At 48.3% G+C, this 18,243-nt stretch overlaps 5 protein-coding genes across 5 annotated transcripts; 2 read left to right on the top strand and 3 right to left on the bottom strand.

The window, feature by feature from the left end:
- Positions 1-429: 429 nt before the first annotated feature.
- Positions 430-2,113, bottom strand: LOC121594434 (neurogenic locus notch homolog protein 1-like). Its single transcript, XM_041917677.1, has 4 exons — positions 1,796-2,113; positions 1,377-1,525; positions 1,165-1,294; positions 430-1,058 (listed from the first exon to the last, which is right to left on the bottom strand). The coding sequence occupies exons 1-4, from the start codon at positions 1,848-1,850 to the stop codon at positions 994-996; spliced, it is 399 nt and encodes a 132-aa protein (XP_041773611.1). The 5' UTR covers positions 1,851-2,113; the 3' UTR covers positions 430-993.
- A 609-nt stretch (positions 2,114-2,722) lies between these two features.
- Positions 2,723-6,398, bottom strand: LOC121594432. Its single transcript, XM_041917676.1, has 3 exons — positions 5,919-6,398; positions 4,102-5,848; positions 2,723-4,038 (listed from the first exon to the last, which is right to left on the bottom strand). The coding sequence occupies exons 2-3, from the start codon at positions 5,549-5,551 to the stop codon at positions 2,822-2,824; spliced, it is 2,667 nt and encodes an 888-aa protein (XP_041773610.1). The 5' UTR covers positions 5,552-5,848; positions 5,919-6,398; the 3' UTR covers positions 2,723-2,821.
- Positions 6,399-6,974: 576 nt separating this feature from the next.
- On the top strand, positions 6,975-12,900 carry LOC121593344 (tectonin beta-propeller repeat-containing protein). Its single transcript, XM_041915609.1, has 4 exons — positions 6,975-10,028; positions 10,098-11,169; positions 11,917-12,372; positions 12,448-12,900. Exons 1-4 carry the CDS (start codon positions 7,549-7,551, stop codon positions 12,487-12,489), a joined length of 4,050 nt encoding a protein of 1,349 aa, XP_041771543.1. The 5' UTR covers positions 6,975-7,548; the 3' UTR covers positions 12,490-12,900.
- Positions 12,901-13,415: 515 nt separating this feature from the next.
- Positions 13,416-15,103, top strand: LOC121594839 (ankyrin repeat and MYND domain-containing protein 2). Its single transcript, XM_041918552.1, has 2 exons — positions 13,416-13,519; positions 13,598-15,103. The coding sequence occupies exon 2, from the start codon at positions 13,611-13,613 to the stop codon at positions 14,859-14,861; it is 1,251 nt and encodes a 416-aa protein (XP_041774486.1). The 5' UTR covers positions 13,416-13,519; positions 13,598-13,610; the 3' UTR covers positions 14,862-15,103.
- Positions 14,944-16,313, bottom strand: LOC121594841. Its single transcript, XM_041918558.1, has 2 exons — positions 16,083-16,313; positions 14,944-16,014 (listed from the first exon to the last, which is right to left on the bottom strand). Exon 2 carries the CDS (start codon positions 15,836-15,838, stop codon positions 15,194-15,196), a length of 645 nt encoding a protein of 214 aa, XP_041774492.1. The 5' UTR covers positions 15,839-16,014; positions 16,083-16,313; the 3' UTR covers positions 14,944-15,193.
- Positions 16,314-18,243: the final 1,930 nt, after the last annotated feature.

Genomic DNA, 18,243 nt, shown 5'->3' with positions numbered 1-18,243 from the left:
GAACGAAGTAAACACGCAAAGCTCTGATGTAACCAATAAACCAAGCAAGCAAACAACAACAAACAAACAAACAAACAAAACAACCAAATAAGCATTACACAAAACAAACTGATGTTTCGGGTTTCGTTCTCTTTCTTCGTTTCTGATATGGTATGATGACATTCAGGTGTTTTGTGTGGTTTTTGAGTATACATATTGTGTAGGAAGGACTTGACTATTCTGCTGTGTGTGTGATAAATTAGTCACTGAAAACCAAGCCTCCACTAGGGGTACAAGCAGGCCTTGACCGACAACGGTTGTTGTAGTTGTGCCAAAGAAAAGAAGAGCGTCTACAACAGTTCATTAATAACGTTCTATTCATTAGCTGTAATCTTTTTAATTAATCTCATCTTATTTCTATAAGTGTACCATCGGATTTTATAATTCAACTCATTTATTGAAAATAGAACTTTATTGTGAAACAATATTGTCTAACAGCTAGTTTGATTCAAACTGTTCGTCGTATTTGCTAGAGTAGTGTTTGGTGCGAGGGACTTTGTTGTTGTTGTTTTTATGAAATGTTTCTAGATCAGTGTGCTGTATCATTCACCAGTACGTACATTTTCTTTATAGACACTCCGTCCGTCCTAACCGCTTCGTGCATTACAGTGCTATTTCATCTGTTTGCGGCTGCTGTAGGTAGTGTGAAAGGGGTGCCCATATGATGTGGGAAAGCAAAGGCTTATCAATGCGTATTATCGTTACGGGTTCGTCGTAACAAATGATGCCGCGTGTAGAGTGTGCAGCGCGACACATACAAGGGTACAGTATGGTTATAAGTTTTGGAGAAACGGGCGTGCAGGGTTAGTGATAAACAAACACTTTGCTACTCTTTTCATTGTACTAAATCCGTCTCTCTTTCGCGCCCCTTTCCCGGTAGAGATTCGACTTATACGTATACTGATTTAATTGGATCTAACTATGTGACGGAGGAACGGAATCAAAAGCCAGTATCTAAATAACGACACACTCGTGAGGGAACTTGGTGCCCGGGGGCAGCTGGTCGGGTTTAGGACACACTGGAAAGCAAAGCAGAAAAAAATGATGCCGATAAGCCCACGCAACAATAATATGCACCATATGTGCACATGCACTCTCTCTCTCTCTCTCTCTCTCTTTACTTACTTCGGTGACATCGGTTGCCCCAGTAGCCGGTTCCTTCGCAGCGACACTTGTACTGTGGCATTGTCGTTACTTGCGTGCACGTACCCCCGTTCATGCATGGCTGTCGGTTGCAGATGTCACTGGAGCGTCCCTGGGAAAATATGAAAAGGGTCAATCTCTTTGTCATTCTCTCTCTCTCTTTGACTGTAGTGTGCATAAAAAGGGGAACGAACCTTCAATGCATCCTGGCACTCCTTCTTGGTGGCGTAGCGAAATTCCGATTTGCAGCCAAACGCACAAGTGCACTGACCGTTATCTATCCGGCATCCCTGTTGCGTTTGGTCCAGATCACAGCTCTGCGTCGACCTGATAAGTACGGCCACTGTAAGATCGTGAGGGAAAACGGGAGGGGCCCCAAATAGAAACAGGAAACTAGACCGTTAGACTGATAAGCGATATAACTGTTTGACTATGCTGAAGGAACAAATCCAGACCACGGCACTATCTCACAAAGCTGGGAAGGCAATGCGTTTTACGTGGAAGGCATTTCAGCAATTTTACTCGATTTGTTTTTGTCTTCCCTTTTATACAAAGGGAAGAAAACACATTTGTATTTAATTTTGGGCGAAATATTCCTATTTAAACACATTACCTAGTGCGATCGCACACAGCAGAGTAAATGAGCACGGTGAATGAAATCTAAACATCGCTCCCGGTGGCCACTTTTGTAGCTGTGTCGTCGTTGGCGCTCGATCGTTCGACTGCCTTTGCGTAGTACACTGTCACCGGTGATAGTGGAAGCACAATTCACAATATTCAATTGCACAAAACGCTTTAAACGCAGAACCGACGAATACACCTTGCCAGACTACAGCGCTACATTAAGCACAGAGGAGCACCGTGCGTTCGCTCTGGTGGCTTTTCTTGCCGTTGACTCTGCCTTGCCGAGTGAAGCTGTTCGCGTTCAGTCAGCGACTAACTTGGTCGCTGGAGTTGGTACACCATCCGAAAGGCTGGCTGCGTTCACAAGCGCACGACCCGATGCATGGTTGCACGATGCTCGGTGTGTTATTTTGTTTCTCTTTTCGTCTGCACTGGACCGTATGTATAACATTTCCATGGAAGCAAGCGAGATAACTACAGGAAGAACGGGACGAGCCTGACGAAACGTGGCTGATAACAACCCACAGCAGAAGAACGAGTGCCTGATAACGTTCTGAAACGTAAATGCCCCACTAGCGTGTGGGCAAGCCAGAACGGTTCTCCGGGCAAGCCAGCCAGCCAGCCAGCACACGATCGCCAGCATACGCGATACGCGATCTCGTAAAGGGGCAGCAGTAGAGTTTGTTGAACATCATCATCATCATCATCATCATTCTCGACAACGTTGCTTCCGGCACGCTGATAAATCCTTATTGCACGGCACAGAAACGGTAGCTGGGTAGATGAAGAGTTCGTTCTTTCCATTCACACATCAACGAACCGGTAGCAAAATGTACCATCAATATGCGTTGCTCCTCCTTCTCCACCTACTCCTCCCTGCCCATCGATAGATAGCAAGGTTCTATATTTATTCTTGTTACTATTTCTAGAATACATTTCGAACTTGTACTTTCTGGGCTTACGTTTTGAATCTTTGGTGCATTGCGGCTCTTTGACGCGTCCTCTTCTCTATTCCCTAACCAAGGAACGCATATATAGGTTGCAAACTTTTGTGAACCATCTGATAGGGCAGTTTCTGTGCGTTGTTTTTGAGCTTCCTATCTGCACCGCGAGCCATTAATAGCTCCGCCAGCTCGAGCTGCATTTCCTCAAACGCGTAATGCAGGGCAGTGTTTCCACTATCATCCTGTGCGTTAATTTCCACACCATGATCAAGCAGCAGCTCGATGGTGTTTAGCGAATGGCCGTACCATTGGGCGCTCCGAAAACGGTGTGCAATCGCAATCAACGGATTTCGCCCCCAGTTATCCCTTGCTTTCAGTGTTACGCCCTTCTGCAGCAACCGTTCTATCACGTCCAGATTGGGTTCCTCCATGTACACGAGCATACCCAGCAGCGGTGTGCAGCCGTACTCGTCGCGCACGTCGAAATCGATTTGGTAGCCATAGTCCAAAAACCAACGAGCCGCGTCGTTGATTGCCCGGTGACACACCTTCCGAAAGAACTCGGCCGCTTCCGTTCGGGAATGGTTGTACAAACTGTCAAATAACGTTTTTCGTATGTCGGGATACTGTTCCAGATATCGACCACAGCTGCAGGTGAAAAAGTCACGATTCTGATTGCCCAGCATCCAGGGCAGGAAAGCGTGCGCAATCTCGGGGAACCAGCTGAGGTGTGCAATTTTCGGTAGTAAAGCCCAAGCCGCACAGTGCTGCTTACCGTGCAACGTCTGCACCAATGCGCTTCCGTTCACTAGCTCCACTACGGCACCTTGCTTGAGCAGGTAGCTGACCGTCGAACAGCAGTTCGCTAGAGACAGTGGTACATTACCGTCGTGCGTCGGCTGGTTTATATCGAACCCGAGCTCCAGCAGCTTCGTGAGGATCGCTTGGCGGGAGTAGCTTCCCACCTTGCTGGCGAAATGCAGCAGATTGTACCCATGGTCGTTGGTGACCGTTGGATCTATGCGCAATTTGTCGTACAGCAATTCAAACGCGTCCATACTTCGAACCGAAAATATTGGCCAATTGCCTTCGTCATCCTTTTGGTGTAGGTCAGTGCCACAGGCCAGCAGGTTTTTGATCAGCTCTAACTCATCCCAATCCACTGCCTGGTGAAGAATGTTCCTGTTCCGCTCGTCCACCACGTGTTCCAGCGGCAGTCCTTCCGCTTTCAGCTCTGCCATAGCATCATCGAACGATTTTTGTAGTGCGTAGAATCGGTCGGTAAAAGCTGCAAATGTGATCGACCGTGAGTGACAATTACGCTAAAGATACGCTTCCACTCAATACTTACATTTAGTCTGCTGACGTTTGATTGCTTCCGCAATGGTTTGGTTGATTACATCCTGCTGCTCGGGGAATGCGGCTGCCAGCAATGTAAACGGCTCCCTATACACGGACCTGTCGAACCAGGACTGACCGATAGCGTACTCCTGCAGTTTGGCGGGTTCGGATCGTAGGTAGTCTTTATGATTGTCCAGGATAAACCTTAGCATTTCCACCTTTCTGTGCCTCAGTGTGATGCATAAGATTGGAAACGCGGCTGTGGTTTCGAAGATGGGTTTAACAGAGGGATTCTGCTCGTATAGCTCCTTCACAAACTCCAGATGATCGTGTTTGAAGAGATGATGGAGTACGTTTTCCCCATCATAAGCTGCCAACTTCAGAATGTCCACATTTCGTCGGATTCCCTCGAAACAGTACTCGAGTGCTATCTTTCTCGTTAACAATTCTACAACGTTCGCGTTTTCACCGTTCTGGTACGCTAGGTCCAGCCCATACTGTACCACATATTTGCTGCATTGTTCTTTTGAATGTGATCGTATGAGTGACCACGTGGTCATGTAACTGTATTCTTCACACCGGTGGGTAAAGATGCGGTTGAACGCTTGTGATTCCGTTTCACCAAATTGCTCTCTACGATAGGCAATCAAAGCCTTCAGTACGTAGTCCACCATTTGCGAATTGCTCTGCTCTACCGCGATGTGAAACGCATTTCTTTGTCTGCTGTCCTGCACAGTTGGATCGTATCGGTTGATATACTTCGTGAGCAGCAGCTTAACGATGTACATCTTCGTCGTACGGATGGCAGTCATCAGGGGAATGCTCTCGTACTCTCCCGTAGCAGACAGCTGTGAGCCGTGGGCAACCAGCAGGGCCACCATGCCGGCACGATCGTACAGACAGGCAGTCTGCAGGTAGGTCAAACAATCCGTCCGCAAATCGGTCTTGTCCAGCGAAACGACCCCGTTGGGCAGAAGCGCATTGATGCAGCGCATTACGTCGGTGTGCTTTTCCGCCGAGCACACGTCCAGCGCGACGAGCCGGTTGACGTCGTCCACGGTGGGCGATCGAAGTAACACAAACACTTGCACATTGAACGGGATAGCCGAGGGGCAGGAGCTGGCCAACAGCGCCACTTGCTTGCACTCCTCCTCGGTGCAGGCCACCAGGATGGGCCGCTTTTTCCAGCAATTGTTTTCCGCTTTCCACATGAACCTCTTCTGCATGTGCTCTTTCACGATCGCCACATCGGAGGCGTAGCGCTCGAGCAGTATCTTCACGGCCAGATTCGCATCATGTGCTATGGCCGCGTGCATTGGCGATAATCCGTCCTTGTTCGCACGGTATGGACTGTCGCCCTTCTCCAAACGCTTCTGCACCTCTTTTGGCCAATTGTTTGCCGCACACCAATGCAGCAGATCGTCCTTAAAGTTGTTCCTGTGAAATTTTCTTCTATCCATCGTTGATGTGTCGTTGATGACTCAGACTTTGCGAGCACTGTCCAGGCACTGTGGCAAACCCGCCCGACATTGACAACTGATGAGCGCCCGCGCTTCGTTCCGGTGTTTTATATTGAACGTATTGCGATAAATATCGAAATGTGCATACCATTGCGTCATATAGCGACACTTGCTGCAATGCACACATTACCGCAACAGGAGTGATTAGATGAAGGGTTTGCATTGGATGAATCACCTTTTGGCTGCTTCCAACTGTCAGTTACAGCGGGATCGGGAGGAGTTTAGGGTTGATTAGATCTGTAAGTGAAAACATTACAAGCATCGTACTTGTTTTAATTTGATTATTTTACTTATAGACTGTACTTACGCGTCTTTTTTGGTACTTGTTAATTATGCCTCCTTTGTTTACTGTTGATGTTTCGTTGTGGTGATGGAAAAATTGATGTTTTGGACGGAATCGATTCCGACTAGCTCCGAATTTTTGTGGAATCGATTCCAGATAGTAGGTCCGGAATGAATTTATGCAATTGGTTCCGGAATCGGAATCACCTCGGGTATCGAAATCGGCCAAGGAACCGGTTTCGGAATCGGCTACGGAATCGGAGTTGGCTCCTCCATTAGAATCGGCTCTGGAATCAAATTCTATTTCGGTATCTCCATGAGTATTGGCGTGTTTGGTTTCTTAAGGCCGGGGGACAATCGCCGTAATGTCCGTGATCGCTAGTGTAATTGTGATTTTCACTAGCGGATCTGGATAAATATTTTATGCAAGTATTTCAGTCATTTTTGCATTAACAACGGCGAAAAATCTACTTAAATTTGAGATCCGACACGCCCATTCCCTCGATGACACAAAAAAGCTTCCACCAGCCGCCGCCAGATGCGCTAGTGAAAATAGAAATTACATTACCGAGTACGGACAATGTACCCCGGCGTGGCCCACAGATTTACTTGTAAACGATCCATTCTCATGGAGATTCCGGGAACTGATGTCTTTTCTTTAACTACTATTTCGATTCTAGAACTTAATATGATTTCGGAGCCAATTCTGATTCCGATTCGTGAGTTAATTGCGACTTCCTGCCCGATTCCGAACTTGGAGCCGATTTTGACTCCGGAATTGGCTCCAGAATCGGCTCCGGAATTGATTCTGAGCACGGAATCGAAACCGGGTAGTTCCGATTTCGAGCTCCCACCACTAGTTTGTTGACATTTACACGAATGCCAAAAACCGGGCAAACGACAAATCAGCTGTTTGTCAGTGGATGAAACAAAATATTCTTTTTTTGTTAAATTTTAAAAATAAATCGATGATTTTTTTAAAGAAAAATTTCACCAACATTTGTTTCAAAACTGTATGATTTGCATTTAGTAAAAAAACCCTCAACATTCGTCTCTGGCCGTATCGATTGCCCAGTGTGTGTGTGTGTGTGTTTGGGGAAGGGGTGGGGGAGAGGAGGGCTTGTTTGTTTACATTCGCTCGAAGTATGTTTGTGTGCGATGCTTTCCGACAGGGCATAACGGGCATTGTTTGAGAACTGTCAAACGAAAATTTTCCGATCGCTCTATGCATAGCTGTGTGTGGAGGGGTGGTGATTTAAAAAACGATGATACACTTTACTAGTACACCTAGTGGCTGTGACCTGAGTGTACATTGTAATAGAACGTAATTACACTGCACGCTCGCGATGGTTCGAATGTAATCTGCTCTGCGTACATTGTGTGAAAAATCCTGTGCGTGTGCTGGCTGGTGTGACCGAACGTGTGAACATTTTGTCCCAATCCCTACTTCCCCCTTCGGATCGACCTCGGTTATCGATTATTTGCGACAAGGATACACACCAGGCTGATTTGTTTGCACAATCACAGTACCTGCTCGCCGTTCGTATCTCCACCGACTATTGACTTGGAATTCGTCGTCGTCATTGTCGTCGTGCTCGTTCAAGGATAAGTGGCACCGCACTGCCCATAATAAGAGAAGTTTGTCGCGTCGAGCCATGCCCAGCACGCTGCTATTCGCCAACAGCAATGAGGGCCGTGTCTATGCACTATCCACTTCCGGATCGGCCTGGCGCGAGTTCCTCTACCTCGGGCTGGAGTTTAAGAAGATCTGTGTGGTGCCACACTTTATGTGGGCGATCGGGGGCGACAGGCAGGTGTACGTGCACGTGCACGGGCTAGACGTGCCGATACGCCTCAAGGAGGAAGCGTACGAGAACGAGCGCTGGCTGCCGATCGAAGGCTTCTCGAACCGCTTGCTGCCGACGGATCGGTACCATTTCTCCAACGCGGACGGTACCGTCGACCGAAACATCGACAAGGTGCGGCTACCCTCGATGGCGTGGCAGTGGGAGGGCGAGTGGCAGCTCGATCTGACCCTCGACGGGCAGCCGCTCGACCATGACGGGTGGACGTATGCGGTCGACTTTCCCGCCACCTACCATCCGCAGAAGAACTGGAAGTCGTGCGTCCGGCGCCGGAAGTGGGTACGCTTCCGGCGCTACTGTGCGCTAAACTCCTGGTGTGCTGTCGCCCCACTGCATAAAGATCCGACGCAGGAACCGTTCATCGACGTTTCGATCGGCGGCGCCAATGTGCCCGGCGCATCGCCAGGACTGCTGCTGGTGTGGGCCGTAACGGCGCACGGCCGGGTGATGTTCCGGTCGGGCGTCAGTACCACCGCACCGGAAGGGTTGCGCTGGACGGCAGTTACCACACCGTCCGGGTGCGAGGTGTCTCAGATATCGGTCGGTGCCACCGGGCTGGTCTGGGCCGTGCTGTACAACGGGCGAGCGATCGTGCGGGCCGGCATCACGCGGGACACACTGACCGGCAACAATTGGCTGGAGGTGAAACCGCCCGGAACCAATCTCAAGATCGCGCAAGTGGCCGTCGGCACCAACTCGGTGTGGTGCGTGACGAACGACAATCACGTGTGGTTCCGGCGCGGCGTACACGGGGAAGCGTCGGGCGTTAGCGAAGATGCCGCCATCGGGAGCGGGTGGGTGGAGATGGTTGGCAACATTTCGTACGTCTCCGTGGCGGCCAACGATCAGGTGTTTGCCGTCGGGTCGGAAGATCGCGCCCTGTACTTCCGGTCCGGCGTGTCGGGCACCGATCCGACCGGCAAGAAGTGGCGCCTCATTCAGCTGCCGATGCAGCTCAGCCGTACGTCGAGTAATTTTTCCTTCACCAGCCGGCAAAGTGGAAACAGCTCGCCTACTACGACGAAGCACCGCAGCTTGAACAGCCTGTACAAGGAGCGGCTGCAGCAGGAAGCGGGCAACGCGGGTGCCGCTGGCGGCGGAACGATGGCCGGCGGGGCGGGCATCGAGGAAACGTCCCGTTCGGCACCGACGGCAAACGTGAAGAACCGACCGGAACTGTGGCACAAACCGGAATTGTCGCCCGATGCGCTTGCGACCCAGCTGGAAGCGAAACAGCATCAACAGCAGCAGCAGCAGCAACAGCAGCACGTCGGAAGTCTGGTGGAGAGCAAGCTCGCCAAGAAGGTGTCGCTGGAGAGTGTGGCCGGCACGAGCGTCCCGGTGAGCAACGAGGTGTACGAGATTTCGGGCAAGCAGCTGAAAAACTCGCGCGCCTGGAGCCCAGTCCGGTCGGTTGGTTCGGTGGTCGGCACAGAGGCACACCCGGAAACGGACTCGAGCGTGTTCGAGGGCGAAACGTCCCGCGATTCGGGCGTGTTTGGCGAGTGTGAAGACCACGGCGGGTCGCAGAACTGGACCGACTGTGAGGTACAGTGGGTGGGCTGCTCCGCCGGTGCCGTCACAGTCGATCCGGCCCTACTGCCGAACTGGTTCAACGATAGTTATTCGCAGAACGCGTCGGAAGAGCTGAACCAATCCTGGCGGCTGCAGCTGCTGGACGATCTCAAGAAACGTCTGCCAGCGGGCGAGATGGAGAGCGGCGCCTTTGCACACTACGAAAAGGCGATTGAAATGAGCTCGTGGGTGAAATCGGGCGAAGCGCGCTGCGCCAAGTCGGGCCACCCGTTCGAGGACTGTCTGATCGAGCTGGAATGGGTGAACAATCAGGGTACCGGGCCCGACTCGGGCACGCTGACCGTGCTCAACTCGGACGGCATTACGACCAAGATGCAGTTCTCGCTGTCCGAAATTACGTGCATCATGTGCTGCAGTGAGCCCGGTTCCCCCCGGCTGGCCATCCATGCTCCTCGGCTGCCACCGGGATCGTCGCCATTGAAGCTGCAGTTCAGCGGCGATACGGATTTGGAGGATTGGATCTCGCATCTCACCTCGGTCTGCTGCCAAATCAACGAGGTGCAGGGTCGACCGTCGGCCCGCTCGGTGTGGATAACATCCGGGATGGGCGATGTGTTCGTGTTCGATCCGATCAATCTGGAGTCAGCGCAGTGGGAGGAAGCGGCCAAGAGCTACCGCCAACGAATCGATCTGACAGCGACCGAAACACCTTACCTAACAGCTCTTCATAATGGGTGAGTCTTCGCTTCCTCTTCCTACGGATACTGAAACGTTTGCTAATATTGTTCGTTCGTTTTCCACAGGATGCTTATCGGTTCACGGCTGGAAATTTCGGGCTTCATATACGACGACGCCGACCAGGTGCGGTTCGATCTGCAGGGCCACCCGACCGTCCGGTTGCGCCACAAGCTGGAAACGCAGCGCAACATTCCGCTGCACATCAATCCAAGGTTTAACGAGAACTTGACCGTGTTTAACTCGATGGCAGCATCGGCGTGGAGCGAGGACGAAATACGGGACAAGCTGGTATCGTTCGCACCGGGGGCAGAATTCAAGCTGGAAATCTACAGCGATACGGACGGGTTCCGGGTGCAGGTGAATGGCAAAGAGCATCCCAAGTTTCACTACCGCAGCGGACTCGCACCGGACACCGTGTGCAGTCTGTACAGCAGCGGCCGGGTAAAGATACTGCAGATCGTGTACGACAGTCCGCGAATCATCATCCCGCTGCGCGATGTGTACTGGCGCCAGATCGGGGGCCACATGAAGCGGGTCGTCTCAAGCAAGGCCGGTGTCGTTTGGGGCATCGGTTACGACAACACGGCCTGGGTGTACTCGGGCGGATGGGGCGGCGCGTTCCTGAAGGGGCTGGAGACGAGCAGCCAGGGCATCAACGTAATGACGGACACGCAAAACTACTACATCTACGAGAACCAGCGCTGGAATCCGCTTTCCGGCTTCTCCTCCACCGGACTGCCGACCGACCGGCACATGTGGAGCGACGTGACGGGCAAGCACAAGCGCAGCAAGGAGCACGCCAAGCTGCTGTCGATGCACTGGCAGTGGATCAGCGATTGGATGGTAGACTTCCACAATCCGGGCGGGGTCGATCGCGACGGGTGGCAGTATGCGGTCGATTTCCCTGCTTCGTACCATGCGAAAAAGCAGTTCACGGACTACGTGCGACGACGCCGCTGGTACCGCAAGTGTCGGCTAACGACGAGCGGACCGTGGCAGGAAATCGGCAACACCAAGGTGGTGGACGTAGCGCTCCAGCCGGATAGCGATGATGCGGACTGCACCATCACGGTTTGGGCGATTGCGGCAAACGGAGATGTACTGTACCGTCGCGGTGTTTCCCAGTCTCAGCCAGCGGTAAATGGCGTTTGTATTAGTGATGTGTACATTGGAGCGCCCTCACGACTCCGATCTGACTCACATTCCGACTCCGACAAAATGGAAACCATTAGTCCCGCTTGGATTCGGAGTCTTCCGGAGTCGTTCGGAGTCGTTCGGAGACGTCTAGAGACATCTGGAGTCGTCTGGAGTCGTTCGAATTTCTCCGGATTCGCCTAGAGTTTTTTGGAGTCGGAGTCGTCGGAAGTCGTCCGGAGTTGGAGTCGTCCGAAGTCGGCTGAAGTGGACCAGAATCAGAGTCATTCGGAGCCGTCCAGAGTCTATCGGAGTCGACCGGAATCGGAGTCGGTCGGAATCAACAGGAGCAATGTGCTTGTGATCTGGCATTTCATTTCGTTGTGTTTTTGTCTCTCACTTTGCACACGTGCACTTTATATACAGCCCTTTGTTTCGAAGGCCGACTTCGGCCTATTCCTGACGACTCCGGCTCAAATCGATTCCGGACGACTCCGCAAGACTACAACTCCGGTCGACTACAGTCGACTCCGATACCGAACGACTCCGAACGACTCCGGGCGATTTCCGACCATTCGGAATGACTTCGGATTATTCTTGACGGACCTATCTTCCGGAGTCGGTTACGAAATTATCACAGTCAGATCGGAATCAACTCCGAATTTTTGCCCACTTTATTTATCGTTAATATTGATGTATTTTTTCTGCAATGTCCCCTCACGGTGGCTGTTTCGATCCATTTCTTTGCAGGGTACTGGCTGGGAACACGTTCCATGCGATCAACCCCTCACCAGTATTAGTATTTACGACAACAAAGTTTGGACGGTGGGCAAAAATGGCAGTGCATTCCTGCGATGTGGTATTACGGTGGACAATCCACTCGGCAGCAAATGGCAACTGATTGAACCACCGGGAGGCGTTAGTTTTAAGCAAATCTCGACAGGAAAGTGTGGCATCTGGGCATTGGATACGGTTGGGCGGCTTTCGGTGCGGAAGGAAATTAACGGAACCTTTCCGGAGGGTAGCCACTGGCAGCTACTGCCCAACGTTCTGAATGATCCTCCGCACTATGAGGGAAACAGTGGGTTTAAGAACGTTTCGGTTAGCGAGCACGTATTTGCCGTCTCCCAATCTGGCTACGTATGCAAACGTAGCGGTATTACGCCCTTGAATCCAGCAGGCACTGGATGGATTCTCGGTATTCAGGTACGTAAGTCAAACGACGTACTACGGTTAAATTTGTTTAGTGATTAATTTTATTTTTTCCCTCAATATTTTTAGGCAAACTGGAGTTCCGTAAATGTGACTGGGTTTTACGATTGAACGATGAGGTGATAAAAACAATCTACTTACTTTAAAGTGGTGTATTTAGCTTAAGGGAAACGTTTAACAACAACGCTATAGCCCAAAAGACGCTATTGCTTTCAAAGACAAATCTACAAAAAAATATCACTGTACATGAATGTGTAATCGTATTTATTGACAAATCCTACTTATAATTCCAGCAATAACGTCAAGCTACTGTTGCTTCAAACCAAAATGAAGGATTTATTCCTGTTCTAAGCCATTAGAAGTTGCTTTACAAGCTATTTATACGCTGCAACCGCTGTGTGATGTTTTAGTGAAAAACAAAAATCAATGCGTTCCACCCCAATACATAGTTTTAGTTCAAAATTGACTGATAGGTTGAACGCGGAATCTTCGGTAAAATTGATTACAATAAACTTTTTGCTGTAACTGTAATGCTGTATTGTTTAATTCTTGTTTTCTTGAACAAATACGGATGCTGAGAATCTAAATGTATCCATACGAATCCTGATTACTCAAGACTACTTACGATGACTCCGGTTGAGTCCGGATGAGTCTGAATGAATCCGGGTGTAAATATTAAGTATAATTAAAATAACAAATTAATAGGATCCTTGACTGTTTCGCCTAACTTTTCAAATTCATCCAAAAGCATCCAGAGTCGTCTGGGCTCGTTTAAAATTGTAGGATTCGACTCCTGTTTTAATTAAATGCCAGAGTCGGAGCGTATCCACGACTCCGTTCCGTATTTCACATCACTAAACCATATGCTTGAAGGTTACACTGTGGGCATGGCATGCCATATGAAGGGTTATCTGAACTAAATACCATGTAAATAATATTTTTTTGTTAATTTAAACCATTATGATTTAGCATTTAAGGATGAACATTATTTTAACTATCTACAAGTTGAAACATTATAAATTTTTATTTTTCCGAATGTCAATCGCTTTGTGCTGTGGAAGACTCAACTCCATGTTGCCTTCTGTCAAACTCTTCGAAGCGCATGTTTGTAGTCAAAGTTTTGCTGTGAGTTTGCAAAGAAGTAAGTAATCTTATCTTTATCAAATTTTCCGATGCAGAAAATAGAGAGCAATTAAAACACTTTCGATCAAAATTACAGCGTTACCCGAATAATGTCATCCGAAAAACCTAACACTGCGCAGGATGCCGCCGACGGCAGCGATACGAAACCCGCCGCACCGAAGGTGGTGCTGACCGCTGACCAGCAGGCAATATTTAATCGCATTGAAAAGAATGAAAATAGCGAACTGCGCCTGTTGCTGTCGCAGTACAAAGCCAGCGTCGATTTTGTGGACGAAAATGGCATGACACCGCTGCAGCACGCGGCGTACAAGGGCAACAAGGAGGCGGTACAGCTGCTGCTGGACCAGGGCGCGGATGTGAACTCCAGCAAGCACGAGTACAACTACACAGCGCTGCACTTTGGTGCCCTGTCCGGGAGTGCTGAGGTGTGTCTGAAGCTGCTGATGGCTGGTGCCGATGCGAAGGCAATTAATTCCGTCGGTCGCACCGCCGCCCAGATGGGTGCATTCGTGGCGAACCACGAGGCGGTCGGTACGATCAACAACTTCGTCCCGCTGAAGGACGTGGAGTGCTATACGGTTGCACGGGGCCAAAAGGAAGCGCTGCTGCCGGTGGTGCTGCTGGAGCCATTCCATAGCTTTATCATGCAGGTCAATATCCACCCGGTGCGGATACTGCTGAACCTGCAGCGGTACGGTCTGCTGGCCTCGGACATGAAGAACCTGCGAGCGGTGCTGGTGGAGATGATGGAGCGCGAGATGAAGCGGCGCGGTGAGGTGAACGAGGTGATGGCCTTCAAGTACCATTATCTTGGGTACGTGATGGGCGAAATTGTGAAGCACCGCGACTACGCCAACTCACGGCGCGATGCGCAACAGGAACAGAAGACCGATTTCGTCGAGCTGTTTGCCAAGCGGGTGCTGAAACCGAACAAGGACGGCACGCTGGAGTACGTGGAAGCGCTCGTGCGCGAGTGTGTGCGAGAGTTCCCGTTCCGTGACTGCACCATCTTCCGGCAGATGGTGACGCAGCTCGCCAGCAAGGAGAATCTCGCCCCGGCCCTCGACATTGTCCGTGCGGCCATCAATGGGCAGCGCGGCTTCCAGGACACGATCACGTACTGCAGCTCGTGCGGCGAGGAAAAGCCGGACAAAAAGTGCTCCAAGTGCAAGGAGGTGCAGTACTGCGACCGGGAGTGCCAGCGGTTACATTGGTTCACCCACAAGAAGGTATGCAGCCGACCGTCTGGAGCGGCCGGCGAGGCACCGAACGCGGCCGCCGCCAAGGACATCGATTCGACGGAGATTAGCGAGCAGCTGCAAAAGTTGGTCGCCGGTTGAATGAAGAGGTTGGTAGCGGATGGCGGTGATGGGGAGGACACTTGCAAAGAGCACTATTTTATGTATGTCCCAGTGTACTGTATGTGTGTGTGTGTAATGGCAGGCGAAGACGAAGGTTAGGCAATATTGTACCGTAAGTGAGAAGAAGCTACAGTGTGTCTCGCACTTTTCGCATTTGGTCTGTGTCAGTAATGTGTAATAAGCTAAAGCTGATATGGAATAAAGAAATCAATTCCATCAAACAAACTTGTTGCACTGCTATTGGGTAAGTTTTAATTGGTTTTCATTTTATTGTTTTATTTAATTGTAATGTTTTGTTACAACAGTCCTTATTATACTGCCGGCCCTACATTGACGTTAATTTGTACCAGGGGAGAACGTCTTTCCTGGTCCTTGATATTCTTCACATAATCTTGTTTTACAACTTTATCGTCGCTCTTAGCTTTATCCTTAATATTTGGTTTCCGGTGTTGATCGTTGTTGAGGTTTTCTGGTGTTTTTGGCTTCAATTCATTCCTCTCGGATTCTTTCACTTCGTCCAATTCATTCTTTTTTCCTTCCTTTTCTCCGTTGCTTGATGGAGCATCCTTCGGTGGGACATTCGACCCTTGCCGTTCTTCATCCTCGGCTAGTTCTGTCTTGTTGCTTCCAGCGGGACCTTTCTTTTCCTCCATATCACCCGGTTCCTTATGCGCATCTGGTCGAGCTTTCTCTTCTAAAGCCTCCTCCTCCCCATCTGTTGAACGCTTCTCATGCTGATCTTCCAATCCGGGATGTTTAAGCGGATGTATGTGCAGGAACCTTTCGTACAGCTGGATTAAATAGTCGTCAGAAAATCGGTTTGCTCCGAACGAAAGCCCCTTCAGCGGGGCAATTTCCCCAACTGGATGGCCAGCTTTCTTCTCAGTGACTTCATAGGGTTTGGCAAAAACTGATGAAGCAAGAGCAACAATAAGGAGGATGGTAACTTTTGCCATATTTCTGTACCGTTGGCTGTTTGAAAGCGTGAGCACGAGTACGATGTAACTGATATCGACTTCAAAGATTGTGGGTCTTTTTATACAAGTTTGATGTTGTTTAAATGGCAAACAAGCATGAATATCAGCGATCAAATAATGCTTCTTACAACTGCTTGAACTCAATTCAGGTGGAACTGGTAATGACAAATAAATTATTCGATGAAGAGTGTAGTTTTATCTCACGTTTCTAGCTCGCTCGTACTTGAATGAATGTTGTTTTACAATGATTCTTGTTTTGAAATTGAACTCTTGTTTGTCTTCGACGCGTGCATTGCCACACAATCTTCAATCACAATTTTGTTACATTTGCGTATCAGTATAGAATGATTGAACGATTTTATATGACAATTTAAACAAGGAGGGTGTAGTCTTTCCTTGTTCCGTGTTTTATTGTGACTTCAAAATAAATTTGCTACTTCGATTGATTGAGTTAGTCCCTTGGTACATTTGTCAAATCGTTCGAAGTAATAACATTTTGGTCACGGGTTCGATTTTCGCGGGGACCGATCCCTTATGAAGGCTTATAACTTTTACTTGTATAATCGAATTACGATGCAATGTAATTTGAATTAAATTAAAATAGTTTCTATATCTACATATTTATATCTATATGTTTCTTCTCTATCTGCTCATAAACCGTACAACTCCTAATCGTTTTTATGTTAGCACTTTTTGAACTTGAGAGGATTTAAAAACAACAATACGTAAAAATATTTATTTCAGTACTCAACAAAACAATTCGAAGTAACATGACTCTTAATGTTATTAGAACTGTATGTTTTTATTTTAAAAAAAATCAGAATTTTTAGAATTTAAGAAAATGATTTATCCTTTTAATACAGTTAAGAAAACAATCTGAAAAAATATGTTAGACGTGTAATATTTAGTTCGAAAAACTCTAATAGTCATTGTGATGAGAAAATTGTGCGAAGTACTGAAAAAAGTAAAATTATATTTACGTTATGATTTTTTTTCAATTTTAGCTATGGCATAAAAACGATTAGGAGCTGTACGATTTATGCACTTGAACTTAATCGACCGGATGGGTCGATCAGAACATACTGGTTCGGAGCAATCCAAAAACGACCCGGAGTCCCTACTTAACATAATAAACTCGTATGTACCTATCGGACTCATGTCCACCTACCGAACTCTATTGAACTCGTTGGAGCCACGGGTCGAACTCGCCTATACTTTGCTGAACCTACTGAACCTACCGAACTCCCATGGGACAGCGGGTCGATCCGTTAGTGGAGTCATATGACACGTACCAGACGACAGCGGACAATGCTATAAAACCTGGAACCGCCGACAAGAGATTCGTGTGTGGCTGGTCCAGTAATATCTTGTTCAGGGTACTTTGTCTTCGTGTACTAGTTTAAAGCATTAAATTGTGTGTATATAGTAGGTAGATGTTGTTTATTCTCCAATCGAAATAAATTGAAGTTGAAATTTGCATATATCCTTTTTCTTATTCTCTTCACTACTACTACTACTACTACTACTACTACTGCTACTACTACTACTACTACTACTACTGCTACTACTGCTACTACTGCTACTACTACTGCTACTACTACTACTACTACTACTACTACTACTACTACTACCACTACTACTACTAATACTACTACTTCTACTACTGCTACTACTACTACCACTACTACTACTACTACTAATACTACTACTACTACTACTACTACTACTACTTATTCTTCTTTTTTTAGAATAACATAATATTCTATTAAATAAGGCTAGTTTCATAATAGAAATGTCCGACATTGATACGAGAGAACGAAGGTTCAGTTGGGATAAAACCACCTTCTTCCTTTATAGGAACCGGCGTGTCGACCGTTTCATCACGTGGTCATTACTATACCACTTGTAAATTGAAATACAATTGGCATATAAGAAATAGCACAACAATCATTCTTTCTGGCACACTTAAGCGTTTAAAATAGCTTACAAGTACATACTATTGAAGGACAAGCTATCTACTAAATTTCAACGGTCTGTGGCACGTGCAAAGAGATATTTGTAAATTAGCTTTGAAACCAAGCATTGGGCAACACGTGATCTTACATACGTGTCCATGGGGAAAGTCCAATTACGCACCCATCTCAAGTGTTGATAAATAAATTTTAAACACTCACCAGAACTCCTTCGTCAGGGAAAGTACGCAGCATGATAGGGGACACACAGTAATTATCTCGACGATGATTTGAGATTTGATATCGCCAATATTATTTACATACCCCTCTAGAGTGGCTGGGTATATAATGGCTGCATTCCGAACAAATCACCATCAATACCATTTTCGCCAAGCATCCGTTTTGTAAAGTTGTGAATAATGGGAGTAGCAA

This window comes from Anopheles merus, chromosome 2L (genome assembly GCF_017562075.2).
Source record: "Anopheles merus strain MAF chromosome 2L, AmerM5.1, whole genome shotgun sequence".
In the NCBI taxonomy this organism is placed as follows: Eukaryota; Metazoa; Arthropoda; class Insecta; order Diptera; family Culicidae; genus Anopheles; species Anopheles merus.
The sequence above is the reverse complement of the archived record's forward strand: the minus strand, read 5'-3'. Positions and strand labels throughout refer to the sequence as shown.

Coding starts and splice junctions, on each gene's coding strand:
- LOC121594841 (XM_041918558.1), bottom strand. CDS start 15,838: ATGGCAAAAGTTACCATCCTCCTTATTGTTGCTCTTGCTTCATCAGTT.
- LOC121594839 (XM_041918552.1), top strand. CDS start 13,611: ATGTCATCCGAAAAACCTAACACTGCGCAGGATGCCGCCGACGGCAGC.
- LOC121594432 (XM_041917676.1), bottom strand. CDS start 5,551: ATGGATAGAAGAAAATTTCACAGGAACAACTTTAAGGACGATCTGCTG. Junction 4,039..4,101: donor CAAACGTCAGCAGACTAAAT/GTAAGTATTGAG, acceptor TCACATTTGCAG/CTTTTACCGACCGATTCTAC.
- LOC121593344 (XM_041915609.1), top strand. CDS start 7,549: ATGCCCAGCACGCTGCTATTCGCCAACAGCAATGAGGGCCGTGTCTAT. Junction 10,029..10,097: donor CTAACAGCTCTTCATAATGG/GTGAGTCTTCGC, acceptor CGTTTTCCACAG/GATGCTTATCGGTTCACGGC. Junction 12,373..12,447: donor GATGGATTCTCGGTATTCAG/GTACGTAAGTCA, acceptor CAATATTTTTAG/GCAAACTGGAGTTCCGTAAA.
- LOC121594434 (XM_041917677.1), bottom strand. CDS start 1,850: ATGTTTAGATTTCATTCACCGTGCTCATTTACTCTGCTGTGTGCGATC. Junction 1,295..1,376: donor AGTGCCAGGATGCATTGAAG/GTTCGTTCCCCT, acceptor ATATTTTCCCAG/GGACGCTCCAGTGACATCTG. Junction 1,059..1,164: donor GGGCAACCGATGTCACCGAA/GTAAGTAAAGAG, acceptor TTTGCTTTCCAG/TGTGTCCTAAACCCGACCAG.